The sequence below is a fragment of the Theropithecus gelada genome, chromosome 6, assembly GCF_003255815.1.
Source record: "Theropithecus gelada isolate Dixy chromosome 6, Tgel_1.0, whole genome shotgun sequence".
Lineage (NCBI taxonomy): Eukaryota > Metazoa > Chordata > Mammalia > Primates > Cercopithecidae > Theropithecus > Theropithecus gelada.
The window spans coordinates 66574083-66590049 of record NC_037673.1 but is presented as its reverse complement, the minus strand read 5'-3'; the positions used below and the strand labels follow the sequence as shown (position 1 = coordinate 66590049).

At 38.7% G+C, this 15967-nt stretch overlaps 1 protein-coding gene across 5 annotated transcripts in view; it reads right to left on the bottom strand.

Annotated features, from left to right (window-relative positions):
• Positions 1-15967, bottom strand: part of RAD17 (RAD17 checkpoint clamp loader component) — a 47808-nt gene that overhangs the window by 30123 nt on the left and 1718 nt on the right. For 3 of the 5 annotated variants that reach the window (XM_025387321.1, XM_025387318.1, XM_025387319.1), the window contains exons 2-9: positions 15819-15955; positions 14769-14949; positions 12910-13167; positions 12285-12368; positions 4817-4973; positions 1632-1768; positions 241-293; positions 31-156 (exon numbers count right to left, since the gene is read on the bottom strand). In XM_025387321.1, coding sequence (XP_025243106.1) covers positions 31-156; positions 241-293; positions 1632-1768; positions 4817-4973; positions 12285-12368; positions 12910-13167; positions 14769-14777 — 824 coding nt within the window. In that variant the 5' untranslated portion in view covers positions 14778-14949; positions 15819-15955. Of the gene's footprint in view, positions 1-30; positions 157-240; positions 294-1631; positions 1769-4816; positions 4974-12284; positions 12369-12909; positions 13168-14768; positions 14950-15425; positions 15530-15818; positions 15956-15967 lie in introns of all 5 variants that reach the window. The other 2 variants (XM_025387322.1, XM_025387323.1) reach the window with 2 other exon arrangements.

Here is a 15967-nt window from a genome sequence, read left to right as displayed (position 1 = left end):
GACCTTTATAAGCAGAAATTTCTTTCTTACCTAATATTTGAGATAGAACACTCTTCCTGAATTTCTTTGGGAAACAATAACCTTTGATTATTATCTCCACTGAGACTGTCCGAGATTACAAATATAAGAGGACATCGACCAATCCTCACATACTTCCTAAAATAACAAAATACAGCAATGTTGAAATTCAAGCCACTTCTCATTTAATTTGGAGTTTTAGAATACTTCACTGAAACCTACCTTAGAACTTCATGTAAAGTATGAGAATCCCGATAAAACTGGTTAGGTAAATCCTATTGAAAATAAAAAATAAATAATAGTATAGTTTTATTCCATTGCAAATTTATTTTTCAGATTCATATTTATTGAGATAGGCAAAAAAAATATTTATTCAATGTATTTTAAACAGAACTTTCATAGAAGTGAAGGGAAACATGAAATAGATGATACCCCAGGAATGATACCCTCAGGAATGCAAGAGCAGCCTGGGCAACATGGTGAAACCTGGTCTCTACAAAAAAATACAAACATTAGCCAGACGTGGAGGCTTGTGCCTGTAGTCCCAGCTACTTGCGGGGCTGAGGCGGGGGGAATAGCTTGAGCCCAAGAGGTAGAGGTTGCAGTGAGCCGAGATTGTGTCCAGCCTGGGTGACAGAGTGAGACCCTGTGTAATATACATCAAAGGGGATCCCAATTTTTAGACCAAATTTCTTACGGTTGCTTTCCAGTTACAGTATTTTCACTAGGAAGTAATTTTCCAAACTTTTCTTTTGTTTTTCTATACTTAAACCATTAAAATTTTAACGTTCCTTATCCTACAGCTATTCCATTCAAGTTTACTAAAAAAGACTTTAGGTTTCTATTACAAAGCCTTTGTGTTGTATTTTACCAATATCACTACTATAGAGACAATTAACATTATCATGTAAGCTATATCTCACAATTGTTTAGTCAATACCTACAGCAAGATTTTAAAAGTTGGCTGGGTGCAGTGGCTCACATGTGTAATCCCAGCACTCGGGAGGCCAAGGCAGGCAGATTACCTTGAGGTCAGGAGTTCGCGACCAGCCTGGCCAACATGGCAAAACTCCATCTCTACTAAATATACAAAAATTAGGCCGGCATGGTGGCAGGTTCCTGTAATCCCTGCTACTCGGGGAGGCTGAGGCATGAGAATTGTTTCAACCCAGGAGGCGGAGGTTGTAGTGAGCCAAGACTGCACCACCGCACTCCAACCTAGGGGTTAAAGCAAGACTGTCTCAAAAAAAAAAAAAAAAAAAAAAAAAGATTTTAGGCCGAGCACAATGGCTCATGCCTATAATCCCAGCACTTTGGGAGGCCATGCGGGCAGATCATGAGGTGTCAGGAGATCGACATCATCCTAGCTAACATGGTGAAACCCGTCTCTACTAAAAAATAGAAAAAATTAGCCGGGCATGGTGGCGGGCGCCTGTAGTCCCAGCTACTGGGGAGGCTGAGGCAGGAGAATGGCGTAAACCTGGGAGGTGGAGCTTGCAGTGAGCCAAGATTGCGCCACTGCACTCCAGCCTGGGTGACACTGACAGAGCAAGACTCCGTCTCAAATAAAAAATAAAATAAAATTAAAAAAAGATTTTAAAATTTGTCCTTACTTCAACCAGAATTATCTTCTTATCAGTTCTCAGATCATCTCCAAGCATTTGTAACTTGTTATACTTTGTCGCTCTTAGTAGAAACTCTTTGAAAACTGCTATCTGAGACTGATAGGGAAACATATGGAAGCTTGATTCTGAAAGGAAACACATAACCACTTTTATTTTCAACAAATTATGTACATTAATATTAAACAACTGTATGCACACACACACACATTTGATGCATCTCACAATACTGTAGACTGTTTCCTAATTAGGAAAAATCATTTAAATTTAAAATAGGATATTCCTTTCAAAAGACAAGAGTCAACATGTAGCCAGGTGCAGTGGCTCACGCCTGTAATCCCAGCACTTTGGGAGGCTGAGGCGGGTGGATCGCTTGACCTCAGGAATGCAAGAGCAGCCTGGGCAACATGGTGAAACCCAGTCTCTACAAAAAAATACAAAAATTAGCCAGGCGTGGAGGCTTGTGCCTGTAGTCCCAGCTACTTGCGGGGCTGAGGCGGGGGGAAAGCTTCAGCCCAGGAGGTAGAGGTTGCAGTGAGCCGAGATTGTGTCCAGCCTGGGTGACAGAGAGAGACCCTGTGTAACATGGAGTTAACTGACCTAAGAACACAGCCGTCAGCATAACATTCATACAACTGGTAAAAATATTTATGACTTTGGCCTACCCAGTGAAGAATCTCTAAAGGAGTTCAAGCCTATTAATGAATTACCTTCAGTGATAAGGGTTTGGTTTGGTTTGTTTGTTTGAGACAGAATCTCACTCTGTCGCCCAGACTGAAGTGCAGTGGCACAATCTTGGGTCACTGCAACCTCCGCCTCCCAGGTTCAAGCGATTCTCCCGCCTCAGCCTCCTGAGTAGCTGGGATTACAGGAACGCATTGCCATGCCTGGCTAATTATTGAATTTTTAGTAGAGACGGGGTTTCACCATGTTGGCCAGACTGGAGTGATAAAGGTTTAACAACAAAAACAGAATGACTGACTGATTAGTGAACTTGAGAATGAGGGAAGCTCTCTGAAGGCATGTTTCATATGGAAGACTGTTTAAATTAAGGCTTATCAGACTGTCAAAAGTAATGCTACTATTTAGAAAGCAGTAAAAGCCAGGTGCAGGAACACACGTCTGTAGTCCCAGCTACTCCAGAGGCTGGGTCATGAGAATCCCTTAAGTGCTTAAGAAGTTCAAGTTCATTCTGGACAACATAGTAAGACTTTGTCTCTTAAAAAAATAATAATAATAATGGGCTGGGTGTGGTGGCTCACGCCTGTAATTCCAGCACTTTGGGAGGCCGAGGCAGTTGGATCACCTGAGGTCAGGGGTTCAAAAACAGCCTGACCAACATGGTGAAACCCCATCTCTACTAAAAAAATACAAAAATAAGCCGGGCATAGTGGTGGGCGCCTGTAATCCCAGCTACTTGGGAGGCTGAGGCAGGAGAATTGCTTGAACCCAGGACGTGGAGCTTGCAGTGAGCCAAATCACTGCACTCCAGCCTGGGTGACAGAGTAAGATTTTGTCTCAAAATTAATAATAATAATAATAATAATAATAAGGAAAAGAAAACAGCAAAAGCACCAGCAGGAAGGAATACTAGTAGCACAAGGGAGTGCATTAAAGAGTCCAGACAAGGGATTTTGAGGAACACTCCACATTAAAATAAAATTATCCTTCCACAAGTCGGCCGGGCGCGGTGGCTCATGCCTGTAATCCCAACACTTTGGGAGGCCAAGGTGGGCGGATCACGAGGTCAAGAGATCGAGACCATTCTGGCCAACATGGTGAAACCCCATCTCTGCTAAAAGTACAAAAAAAATTAGCTGGGTGTGGTGGTCTGCAGTCCCAGCTACTTGGAGGCTGAGGCAGGAGAACTGTTTGAACCCGGGAGGCCGAGGCTGCAGTGAGCCAAGGTCGCGCCACTGCACTCCAGCCTGGCAACAGAGCAAGACTCCATCTCAAAAAAAAAAAAAAATTATCCTTCTACAGAAACCTTTCCCTTCAAAATGGCCTAGGAGATCTGGCTGTCCCTAGTGTTTCACCACCTAGAGTTGCAATATGAAAAACTATGAAAGATAAAATGATAGTGCTAAAGTACATAAGCATATGCATGAACTTATAACGTATTACATCTTTAAACTGGTACTATTGCCGGGCATGGTGGCTCACGCCTACAATCCCAGCACTTTGGGAGGTAGAGGCGGGTGGATTGCTTGAGGTCAGGAGTTCGTGACCAGCCTGGCTAACATGGCAAAAACCCCATCTCTACTAAAAATACAAAAATTATCTGGTTGCGGTGGCCTGTAATCCCAGCTACTCAGGAGGCTAAGGTATGAGAACAGCTTGAGTCTGGGAGGTAGAGGTTGCACTCCAGACTGGGTGACAGAGTGAGACTCTGTCTCAATAAATCAATCAATCAATAAATAAATAAGATTGTTACTATTATCAATTTTTAAATCGTTATCTTAAGGCCTCCTTCCAAATTCCAAAGACATCTCTGTTCTTTTGCTTTCATTTGATATTGTTCTAACAGGTATTTACTGATCTAAGCTATCTTCTTGGGGGGCAAGTTCTTTTTAACACATCTTAAGGCTTGATTTAACAAATAAAATACCTTAGTTAATACTGTCTAACCTCCTAGCCAGATCTTAGTAAAAAGTAGATAAATAATGCAAACGGAACATGTTAACAAAACAGTTAAGACTTAATCTTCAAAAAATTCCATTCTCTTCCACTGGAGACATGCTTTCTTTCCTTCTCCTGAAATAACTTTTATTTATTTATTTTTTGGGACAGTGTCTCACTCTGTTGCCCAGGCTGGAGCACGATGGCACAATTATAGCTCACGGCAACCCTGAACTCATAGGCTCAACTGATTCTCCCACCTCCCACCTCAGCCCTTCAGTAGTTAGAACTACAGGTGCACAACACTATACCTAGCTAATTTTTTTATTTTTGCAGACAGGCCTTTGTATGTTGCCCAGCCTGGTCTTTAACTCCTGGCCTGAAGCAATCCTCCTGCCTCAGCCTCCCATGTGAAAGCCATCGCACCTGGCCTGTGAAATTCCATCCCTCTGAAAGTGGGAAGTACGGGAAAAAATGCACTCATAGAAGTTTATCTGAAAGCTCCCTTAAGCATGGGTTTTTCCCACTACTTCCACTACCTTCACAGCCAATCTTACCAGTATTAAATATCTCCCTGAAATCATCTTTTTGGAAATCTGGTAAAACTGGATTAATCCACTCTTGTACTTGAATACCATGCTCCTTTGATAGTACTTTTATGGTCGTCGTCTTTCCACATCCAGGAGGACCTGTTATTAATAAAATAGATCCACCCTAAAATCAAATACAAATTATTAATTAAAAACCAAAATCACTGGAATGCTAGCATATTATTTCTGACTTTTCATTCTAAATATCATTTACTTCTATAAATATTTGCTGAATGTCTCATATAAGCAATTAAAATTTCATAATAATGCTTGCTGGAATAAACCAACTTTATTTTTTCTTTTTTTAATTGTTTTTTCCCCCATTTTCCATACAAAAACATCTGCAAATATGGAAATAAGAGAATCGTAATTCTTCAACTCTAAATTCTGCTTCTGATAATTTCTCAATTTTTGCATTATGTCCCTCCCAAGGACTACTTAGTAGCCAAATTAAAACCACCACACTTTGGCTAAATTAGGGAGGTGATGTCTAAAACAAAGATTTTTAGAGGTTACCTGAACTCTTTTTTTTTTTTGAGACGGAGTCTTGCTCTGTCACCCAGGCTGCAGGGCAGCGGCGCAATCTTGGCTCACTGCAAGCTCCGCCTCCTCGGTTCACGCCATTCTCCTGCCTCAGCCACCCGAGTAGCTGGGACTACAAGCGCCCACCACCACGCCCGGCTAATTCTTTTGTATTTTCAGTAAAGACGGGGTTTCACTGTGTTGGCCAGGATGGTCTCAATCTCCTGACCTCATTATTTGCCCACCTCAGCCTCCCAAAGTGCTGGGATTACAGGAGTGAGCCACCGTGCCCAGCAAAATTTATTCTTTATATAATATAGACATCTCATTGGATGATATAATTTACTGTTATACAAATACAATATTCTCATGGAAAGACTTCAGTTTGGTTACTAAATTCTTTAAGAAATGCATATTAAGATACATATTCGGGAAGAGCACGGTGGCTCACACCTGTAATCCCAGCATTTTGGGAGGCTGAGGCAGGTGGATTCTTTTGAGCCCAGGAATTTCAGACCAGTCTGTTCAACATGGCAAAACCCTGTCTCTACAAAAAACATACAAAAATTAGCCGGGCATGGTGTGCGCCTATAGTCCCACTTGGTCAGGAGGCTGAGGTGGAAGAATCGCTTCAGCCTGGGAGGTGGAGGCTGCAATGAGCCAAGATTGTGCCACTGCACTCCATCCTGGGCATTAAAGTGAGATCCTGTCTCAAAAAAAAAAGAAAAGTAAAGAGAAAAGAAAAGAAAACAAACGTATTTACTAGAGATAGGACTCTAATGAGAGACTAGAGATTGTTAATCCCAGTAACATTCCCTGATACTGTAAATTTGATTTTTAAAAAAAAAGTTAAAGCTACAGAAATATCAAAAGATTTCCTACATACTATGGCAGGCTATAATTCTTGCTTATTTGTTTTCCTTTAATAAGAACCTATGTACCTTGGACAAAGAGAGCCTGTTCCACTTTTGAAAAGGGCAGTGTGTGAGTTATAGTGCTGTTCACTATGAGTTCAAATTATATGGATCAACAATATACAGTCAGGTGCCAGATAATCAACTTTCAGTCAATGATGGACCACATATGAACAGTAGTCCGATAAAATTATAGTGGAGTTGAAAAATTCCTAGTAATAATAATGCAAAACATCACTCACGTTTGTGGTAATGCTGGTGTACACACACCTACTGTGCTGTATAAAAGTGTAACACGTATATCTCATTATGTGTAATATATAATGCTTGATAATTATAATAAACAACTATGTTACTGGTTTATATATTTACAGTGCCATATCTTTATTATTAGAATCTACTTGTTCTTATTAAAAAAAAAACACAAAGTTGGCCGGGCATGGTGGCTCACGCCTATAATCCCAGCACTTTGGGAGGCCGAAGCAGGTGGATCATCTGAGGTCAGGAGTTCAAGACCAGTGTGGCCAATATGGTGAAACCCTATCTCTACTAAAAATACAAGAACTACTTGGGCGTGGTGGCGCACTCCTGTAATCCCAGCTACTCAGGAGGCTGAGGCAAGAGAATCGCTTGAACCAGGGAGGCGGAGGCTGCAGTGAGCCGAAATCGCGCCACTGCACTCCAGCCTGGGCAACAAGAGTGAAACTCTGTCTCAAACAAAACAAAACAAAACAAAAGTTAACTATAAAACAGCCTCAGGCAAGTCCTTCAGGAGGTACCGCAGAAGAAGGCACTGTTGTCATAAGAGACGACAGCTCCTTACATGTTGCTGCCTCTGAAGACCTTCCAGTGGACAAGATGTAGAGGTGGAAGACAGTGCTATTAATGACCCCAACCCTGTGTAGGCCTAGGCTAATATGTATGTTTGTGTCTTCATTTTTAATTTTAAAAGAAGCTTAAAATTTTTAATACAAAAAAGTTTATAAAGATATAAAGACAGAAAATATTTTTGTACAGCCGTACCATTTATTTGTGTTTTAAGCTAAGTGTTATTATGAAGGAATCTAAAAGTTTAAGTAAAAAAGTTATATAAAGTCCTTAACATGGCATTTACAAAAAGTTCCAGTAAGTGAAGTTTTATTAAATAAAAAATTTTTTAAGTTTAGTGTAGCCTAAGTGTACAATGTTTATAAAAGTCTACAGTAGTGTGCAGTAATGTCCTTAGACTGTCACTAACCACTCACACTCACTGACTTAACCATCTTCCAGTCCAAGCTCCATTCATGGTAAGTTCCCTATATAAATCTATAATAGCATTTTTTATCTTTTATAACCATGTTGTTACCAAATTTTTTTTTTTTTATTTTTTTGAGACACAGTCTCGTTCTGTTGCCCAGGCTGGGGTGCAGTGGCACTATCTTCAGCTCACTGCAACTTCCGCCACCCAGTTTCAAGTGATTCTCGTGCCTCCCGTGTAGCTGGGATTACAGGCACACACCACCATGCCTGGCTAATTTTTGTATTTTTAGTAGAGATGGGGTTTCACCATGTTGGTCAGGCTGGTCTTGAATTCCTTACCTCAGGTAATCCACCCACCTTGACCTCCCAAAGTGCTGGATTATAGGCGTGAGCCACTGAGCCTGGCCTTTTTACTGTACTTTTTAATGGTATGGTTTAGGTATGTTTATTTACACATATAGTTCCCACTGTGTTATAACTGCCTACAGTATTTAATACAGTAACATGCTATACGAGTTTGTAGCACAGGAGCAAAATATAGCCTAGGTGGAGAGCAGGCTATAGGCTATACCACAGGTTTGTGTAAGTACATTCCATGATATTCTCACAACAATGAAATCACCTAATGACGCATTTCCCAGAATGTATCCCCATCATTAACTGAAGCATGACTGAACATTAAATAACTTTAAACAAAAACACATATACAACAAGGCTATATATTGATGGGTTGACAAAAATGTTGTAACCAGAGGTTTGCAGAAACCTAATTTAGTGTTTTTCTTAGAAATAATGGTTCAGTATTTGCTAATTCAGCAACTTTACAGAACATAACTACCTTGAATAATGATAACTATAATACCAGACAGATCACTTCTTTACAAAGAAAAAGAAGCCTATGCACAAGTACTATACATTTTTCTCATGTAATAATATACTTACGTGTCTGTTTTCTGACAGAGTGGGTATAGGCACATAGCAAGTTTCCCTTTCAGTAAGAGAACTAGTAGGTAGTTTCTTATCAGCACATTATAACGTGAAGTCTTTTGTTAATCCCATTTGTCTACACTGTAACAGAGTTTTACTGAATTCTGAAGGAAAGAAGTTGTCCTGAAAAATTAAACGCTGCAAATATTTGGTATATTGTACTTAAAATAAATTTTGAAAAGTAAATTTAGTTTGCCCATTGATAAATCTAGATCTTCCCAATTTTTTTGAACAAAACCGTTTTCTAATTACTGACATCACTGAAACTTCTGTAAAATAAAGGGTAAGTGATTTGGGCCAGGCATGGTGTGGCTCATGCCTATTAATTCTCGCACTGTGGGATGCCAAGGTGGGAGGTCTACTGGAGGCCAGGAATTCAAGACCAGCATGGGCAACACCGTAAGACCCCATCTCTACAAAATTGTTTTTAAAAATTAGCCAGATGTGGTGGCACACGCTTGTAGTCCCCAGCTACTCGGGAAGCTGAGGTGGGAGGACTGCTTGAGCCCAGGAGTTCAAGGCTGCAGTGAGCTATGACAGCACCTCTGCAATCCAGTGTAGGCAACTGTCTTTAGCAAGACCGTGTCTAAAAAGTTAAATAAACAAATAAATAGAGTATATGATTTATACTCCTTAGGGGGAAAACTTTTGAAACCATAAAATACTTTTCCCAATACATATATACACACACACACACACACACACACATATATATATATGTACGTAAGTTTATCCAACTGGTAGAATAGTAATAGTAACACCAACTGGTAGAATAGTAATAGTAACACCAACGTAGGTTTATGACATGATAATGTTTATACTGACAGAGTATTGCTAAGTGAGAAAACACAATAGACACTGAAAAATAAAAACTATTAGCTGAGCTCACCAAAAACAAATCAATGAGGAAAAGCCTGGATGTAAGAGGTGTGTCAGATAGACTGCCCAAAAATCTGTATTCGGAGAAGAGAGATGAGATTTCTATGAATCAGAGGAATACCAATGCTGACACTTAAAATCCATCTTGAATTCATGATCTTAGCTCTAAACCCAAAGGTTTAGATCCACAGGCCAGAGAGAAAGGAGCTTGGTTCAAGAGAGAAGGATCGGCTGGGTGTGATGACTCACGCCTGCAATCCCAACACTTAGGGAAGCCAAGGCAGGTAGATCACCTAAGGTCAGAAGTTTGAGACCAGCCTGGCCAACATGGTGAAACCCTGTCTCTATTAAAAATGCAAAAATTAGCTGGGTGTGGTGGTGCACACCTGTAATTCCAGCTACTCCGAAGGCTGAGGTAGGAGAAATGCTTGAACCCAGGAGGCACAGGCTGCAGTGAGTCAAGATCACGCCACTGCACTCCAGCCTGTGCGACAAAGCGAGACTCTGTCTCAAAAAAAAAAAAGAAAGAGAAGGATCTGTTACCATCAAAGTAACTAAAACACCAACTCCTTCATCTCAAGGTTGAAAACTAAAGGAAAAACCTAACGTAAACAATGGACTCTAGGTATTAGTGATGTGTCAATGTAGGTTCATCAATTTTAACCAATGTACTACTCTGGTAGGGGAAGGTTAGTAAAGGGAGAAGGCTACGCATGTGCCGGGGCAGGGCATATGTGGGATATCTCTGTACCTTCTACTCAATTTGGTTGTGAACCTAAAACTGCTCCAAAAATAAAAGCCTATTTTTTAAAAAAGAAAAAGATATAAAACTCATCCTACCTTTCTAGTTGGAAATGTATTTCAAGGTAACTAAACAACTCTAGCTAGTGATGGCAAACTTTTCTTTGTAGAAAAATGTCAGTAATAACTGTAGAAATAACAGAACTACAAGAAAGTCACTGTTTTACAACTCTAATAAAATAAGTGATTCAGGCAAGGGTTGAAAATTGAAGCTACAGCACTTAGGTAGACGACTGATGGAGAACTGGGCATTCACATGCTGCCACAGTATCTCCCCATGGATTATGTGCCAGTTGTGAGGGAAAGTTACTCTACAATGAAGATTTTTGACGGTCACCTCTTCAATCTAGTGACCAAACTTAAGACAGCAGGAGAACCACAAATACTTTCCAACTTGACACACTATACAACATACACCATGACCTTTATTCTTCCAAAAATGTTCAACTTGAGTCTAATCAAGCCCTTGATTCAAAATTTCAGGTTATAGGACATGCAGGATAGAAGAACAAGTTAACCATCATTAGGAGGAAACAACCTAACAAATGCAGCGTGAGACTTCCACAAGTCAACCGGCCTGGTCTCCTTCATAAGTCAGTGCCTTGGAGAAAAAGAAAGGGTTAGTAAACTATTACTAGATTCAGGGGGGAAAAAAAGGCCTAAGAGATACAACAACCAAACGCAAGGTTTGATACTTGATTACAACCTGTTTGAAACAAACCAGCTACAAAAGACATTTTGGGGACAAATGCAGAAACGTGAATATGAATTGATCACTAGATAGCATTAGGGCATCCTGGTTAATTTTGTTAGAGAGAATAATGGTATGCATAATTAATTAGGAAAATAATTTTTTTTTTTAAAAACACAGAGACATACTGAAGTCTCTAAAAGTCTAACTGAAATGTCATAATGTTTATAATTTACTTTAAAATACTTAAGTGGGAAAGAATGAGTATATTCTGTATATATGAATATTTTTATTATTCTATTTTCTTTTATGCTTGAAAAATCTCAAAATAAAAACATTTAAAAAGAGAGATTGGGCCGGGCGCGGTGGCTCAAGCCTGTAATCCCAGCACTTTGGGAGGCCGAGACGGGCGGATCACAAGGTCAGCAGATCGAGACCAGCCTGGCTAACATGGTGAAACCCCGTCTCTACTAAAAAACACAAAAAACTAGCCGGGCGAGGTGGCGGGCGCCTGTAGTCCCAGCTACTCGGGAGGCTGAGGCAGGAGAATGGCATCAACCCGGGAGGCGGAGCTTGCAGTGAGCTGAGATCCGGCCACTGCAGTCCAGCCTGGGCGACAGAGCGAGACTCCGTCTCAAAAAAAAAAAAAAAAAAAGAGAGATTGATGGAAGGAGAAAATATTTTACCTTGGAGGTTCAGGGTAATTGTACAGTAAGGAAGTGAAACAAAAAATATCAGTCTAAAATAAATAATGACTGTTTTGGGCTATATTTAGTAGAGAAACTAATATGTAATTTGCCTGCTTTCCTCAGCCTGAGATAATCTGATGTGCTAAATACACTAGTACCCTAATTGGTTTACTGATTCTTTATGCTAACAATAAGACATAAAGAAAAAGAGTTACAAATAAAGGGGAAAATTCAAAGTCTCTGAGTCTTTTAGTCAAGTTGGAAGTAGTAAAGTCAGGAAGCTTTTTTTTCGTTTTTTGTTTTGTTTTGTTTTTTTATGGTTTTTGGTGTTGCTCTGTTGCCCAGGCTAGAGTGTACTAGTGTGATCACAGCTCACTGCAGCTTCCACTTCCTGGGCTCAGGCGATCCTCCCACCTCAGCCTCTCAGGTAGCTGAGACCAGTGGCATGCACAATGCCCAGCTAATTAGCTGTAGAGACAGAGTCTCCCTATGTTGCCCAGGCTGCTCTTGAACTCCTGGGCTCAAGTGATCCTCCCGCCTTGGCCTCCCAAAGTGCCGGGATTACAGGCATGAGTCACCACGCCCCAATAGGGAGCTTTCCACTGGAGGAGATCTAGACTTGTTTTGAGCAAAATCATCATAAAACTTTAACTTCTAACAACACACTGTAAGAAAAATATTTGATGTTAAATATTTAAAAACACATTTCTTACCTGTTTTGGTTGCCTTTCTAAGACTTGAGTTTTTAACCAGGTTTCAACTTCCTCAATTTTCTTTTTATGCACAGCAAGTTCATGCTACAACAAAAATTTCAAATTTAAAACAAAACTTCTTAACTGAAGATTTTTTTGGTACATCAGCACATATGAACCTAAGCATTATTAACGAAAAGAAGTAGCAAATCAGTAACAATCTATATAATAAAATGGTCCTTTTGATTATACTTGAATTTTTATACTATTATGGAAAAATTATATTCTTAAGTTGATAACTCTGTATGATAATTTTGGCAAGTTTGTTGTTATAACATTTTTTTAAATTCAGAAATACATTTTGAGAAGACAGTAGAGAGGAGTATTACATTTAGTACAAAAACTTTTAAAAAGATCAATTCTATGTTGGGATTAAATTAAATCTAAGATAACTAATAATACAACTTTAGAGTAACTATTGAGAAAAATCTGAGCCTTGGAAAATAAAAAAATCCAGAATTTTTTCTAACCCTTAGAAAGATTCTTATGAGTAAAAAATCTGAAAATGTACATCTCTCTGCTTCCCATCCACCCTTATGCACCCTGAAATTAAATTATGTAGACATGTCTGCATGCTTTTCAGTACCTGAGTTTCTGGTTTATATTTATCCACCCATGGTTCATTTTCAGACAGAGATTCTTTTGAATTTTCTAAACCATAAATCTGTTCTAAGGAAGACAGATTTCCTCTTTTTCTCGCTGGAAATTTACTACTTTCTAATGTAGAAGGTCCATTTTTTCTTCTATGACTTGAGTTATTCACACCTAATGACGTGGCAGTAATAGTAGAGATGTCTCTACACTCTAGAAAATCATCAAATGATGGGTCGACCCAGTCTGTTACCTGAAAAAAAAAAGAAATCATGTAAATATAATCACATTTTCTCCCATCTATTCCCCCAAATAACTGAACTACTCTGGAAACAGCATACTCATAAATTTATAACCTTTAAAACTAAAAAAAAAAAAAATTTTTTTTTTGAGACAGGGTCTCGCTTTGTCGCCCAGGCTGGAGTGCAGTGGTACAATCTCAGCTCAAGCAATCCTCCAGCCTCAGCCTCTTGAGTAACTGGGACTATAGGCATGCACCACCATGCCCAACTATTTTTTTGTACTTTTCGTAGAGATGGGTTTTTGCCATGTTGCCCAGGCTGGTCTCAAACAATTCTTGGGCTCAAGCGATCCTCTCACCTCAGCCTCCCAAAGAGCTGGGATTACAGGTATGAGCCAAGACACCCGGCCTAAAAATCTTACAAATTAACTATTTTTAAATAAAACTCTCTCTGTAATAGTTGTTTTTCTACTTTACAGTAAGTGCAAGTGCATACTTGTCTACTTGACCTTAAAGGAGTAAAGAACACAAACTTATTTTTATTAATTGTAATCTTCCCAGCATAAAGACTAGAATGATTTTTTTTAACTCTCTGTAGGATTGAAACATAAATATTAAAATTACCTATTAAAAAAAGCAAAACAAAAGAAAAAAATGATAATATTTTAACAGAAATAGCAATAAGAGTAACACATCTGCCTTGGCCAGGTTAATACATTCACAAACTAAGAACCATTTCATATATCCAAATAATCCATATCAGCTTTAAGACTTAGTGAAGACATAGACCAAGGATCATAACGTTGCAATCTGTAATTATGACTGGATTATATTTTTCTTCAGTGCAAGAAGCAACTAATATTTTTATAATTGAGACAGGCTTTTCACGGGGGAACTGTCACTCAGAAACGCCTAGTAATGGTTGGGTGTAGTGACTCACACCTATAATTCCAGCATATTCAGAGATAGAAGCAGTAGGATTGCTGAGCCCAGGAGTTTGAGAACAGCTAGCATAACACAGGGAGACCCCAACCCTACAAAAAATAAAAAATTAGCCAGGCATGGTGGCGCACACCTGTATTCCCAGCTACTTTGGGGGCTAAGGTGGGAGAATCACTTGAGCCTGGGAGGTCAAGGTTGCAGTGAACCATGGTCACCCCACTGCACTCCAGCCTGGGCAACAGAGTGAGACCCTGTTTTTTTTTTTTTCTTGCTAAAATTTAGAAATTATTAGTTAATTATTACAAATAATTAGAAATTAGAAAGTTTTACCAGATTTTTTAACACTCTAATAGCATTAATCTAGAAAAACATAGCTTCAGATCTGGTTGTAGAATCTACTGCCTGGCTAACAAAAAGAAACCAAGTTATGTTTTCCTTCAAGAATACTCAGCCATAGCTGTGAGCTACCAATTAGACAATGTTCCTCTCTTGAAGAAAACGAACCAGAAGTTGGAGCTGAAAGTAGGCTTAGAGGAGGTAATTTAGGGCTTACAAATACTTTACAAATGCTAAGTCACACTTCACTCTTCTTTTAAGACAGAGAGTTAGGAATATTATTGGCAGTGGATTAAAAAAGGAAGACCACTGGAAAAAATTTCAGTCATAGCTACCTGATTCATTTCGTCCTCATCAAAAGATTGTGACTCGTACTATAATTTTGGCCCCTTTCCTCTATATTTTTGAGTGTATGAAAATATCTTTCATTATAAACCTTTCGACAGCAATTCTGATTTGCAAATTATTTATACATTTTATAGTTTCATTTCTTACATAAATGTGGACTCCCATATACTAGAAAAAAGAGAAAGATAAACAGCAAAGTTAAGTAATTTACTTAACATCAAAGAAAATTTAGAGCCACCACTTAGGGAAATAGCTACCCTGCATGCACGAAACTGTCTGACCCCCATCCCACTTTAACCCCTATCTTGCTGAGAACTGACACACTGAATCACATTACTTGTAAAAAGTAGGGCTTTTGGTTAAGCTATAACACCAACTACCACTCTTATTTCTCTCTTCTATGTTCTTCCATTCAAATGTTTTCAGCCTTTGTGACTGGGACTGTAAAACACTTTTTCAAAATTAAGGTTGTACTTTTAGAGAACATTTGTTTCACAACTTACTACCAGACTTGCTGAAATCATTAATTACAATAGATACTGGGCTCTATTACTTTGATAGCAGTAATAAGTTATTAAGAGTATGTATAAAAATTTATAATTATTTTAAGGCAATTATTACATGGCCATTCTAGTGTATCATACCTTTGTGGAAGATACCTTTGGTCTAAGAAAAGTTTTTGACATTATAAACTGTAATAGTTCCCATCCGTAGTTCAGGACCTGTAGTACATTAAACTATAATTCACCTAGGGGGGAAAAAAAGAAGCCCTCAAATGAAGAAAAACTGTAATTGCAGAATTATAGTAATAAATGTATACTGATATAATCAACAACACAATAAAGGCTCAAGAACTAGTGAAAAGGAACAGTAAATTTAAGTGATACAAGAAATCAAAATTCTAAAATAATTTTACTTTTAATGACTATAACTGTATCAAATAATCTACTTGTGGTGTTACTATGGGAGTTTTTCACATGAACTCAATGATGTATCAGAGGAAAAACAGAAAAAAACCACACATACTATGTACTTACCTTTTGTCATTAAAATTAGGCAATTTTATTTGAGCAATTTTTATACTGAAAATTAAAGTTTTCCTAATTTCAAATTACAGTTGCAGTTCTTCATTTCCAATATTTCCCAAAAAAGTAAAATACCATGAATTCACTTGCTGTGGACGAAG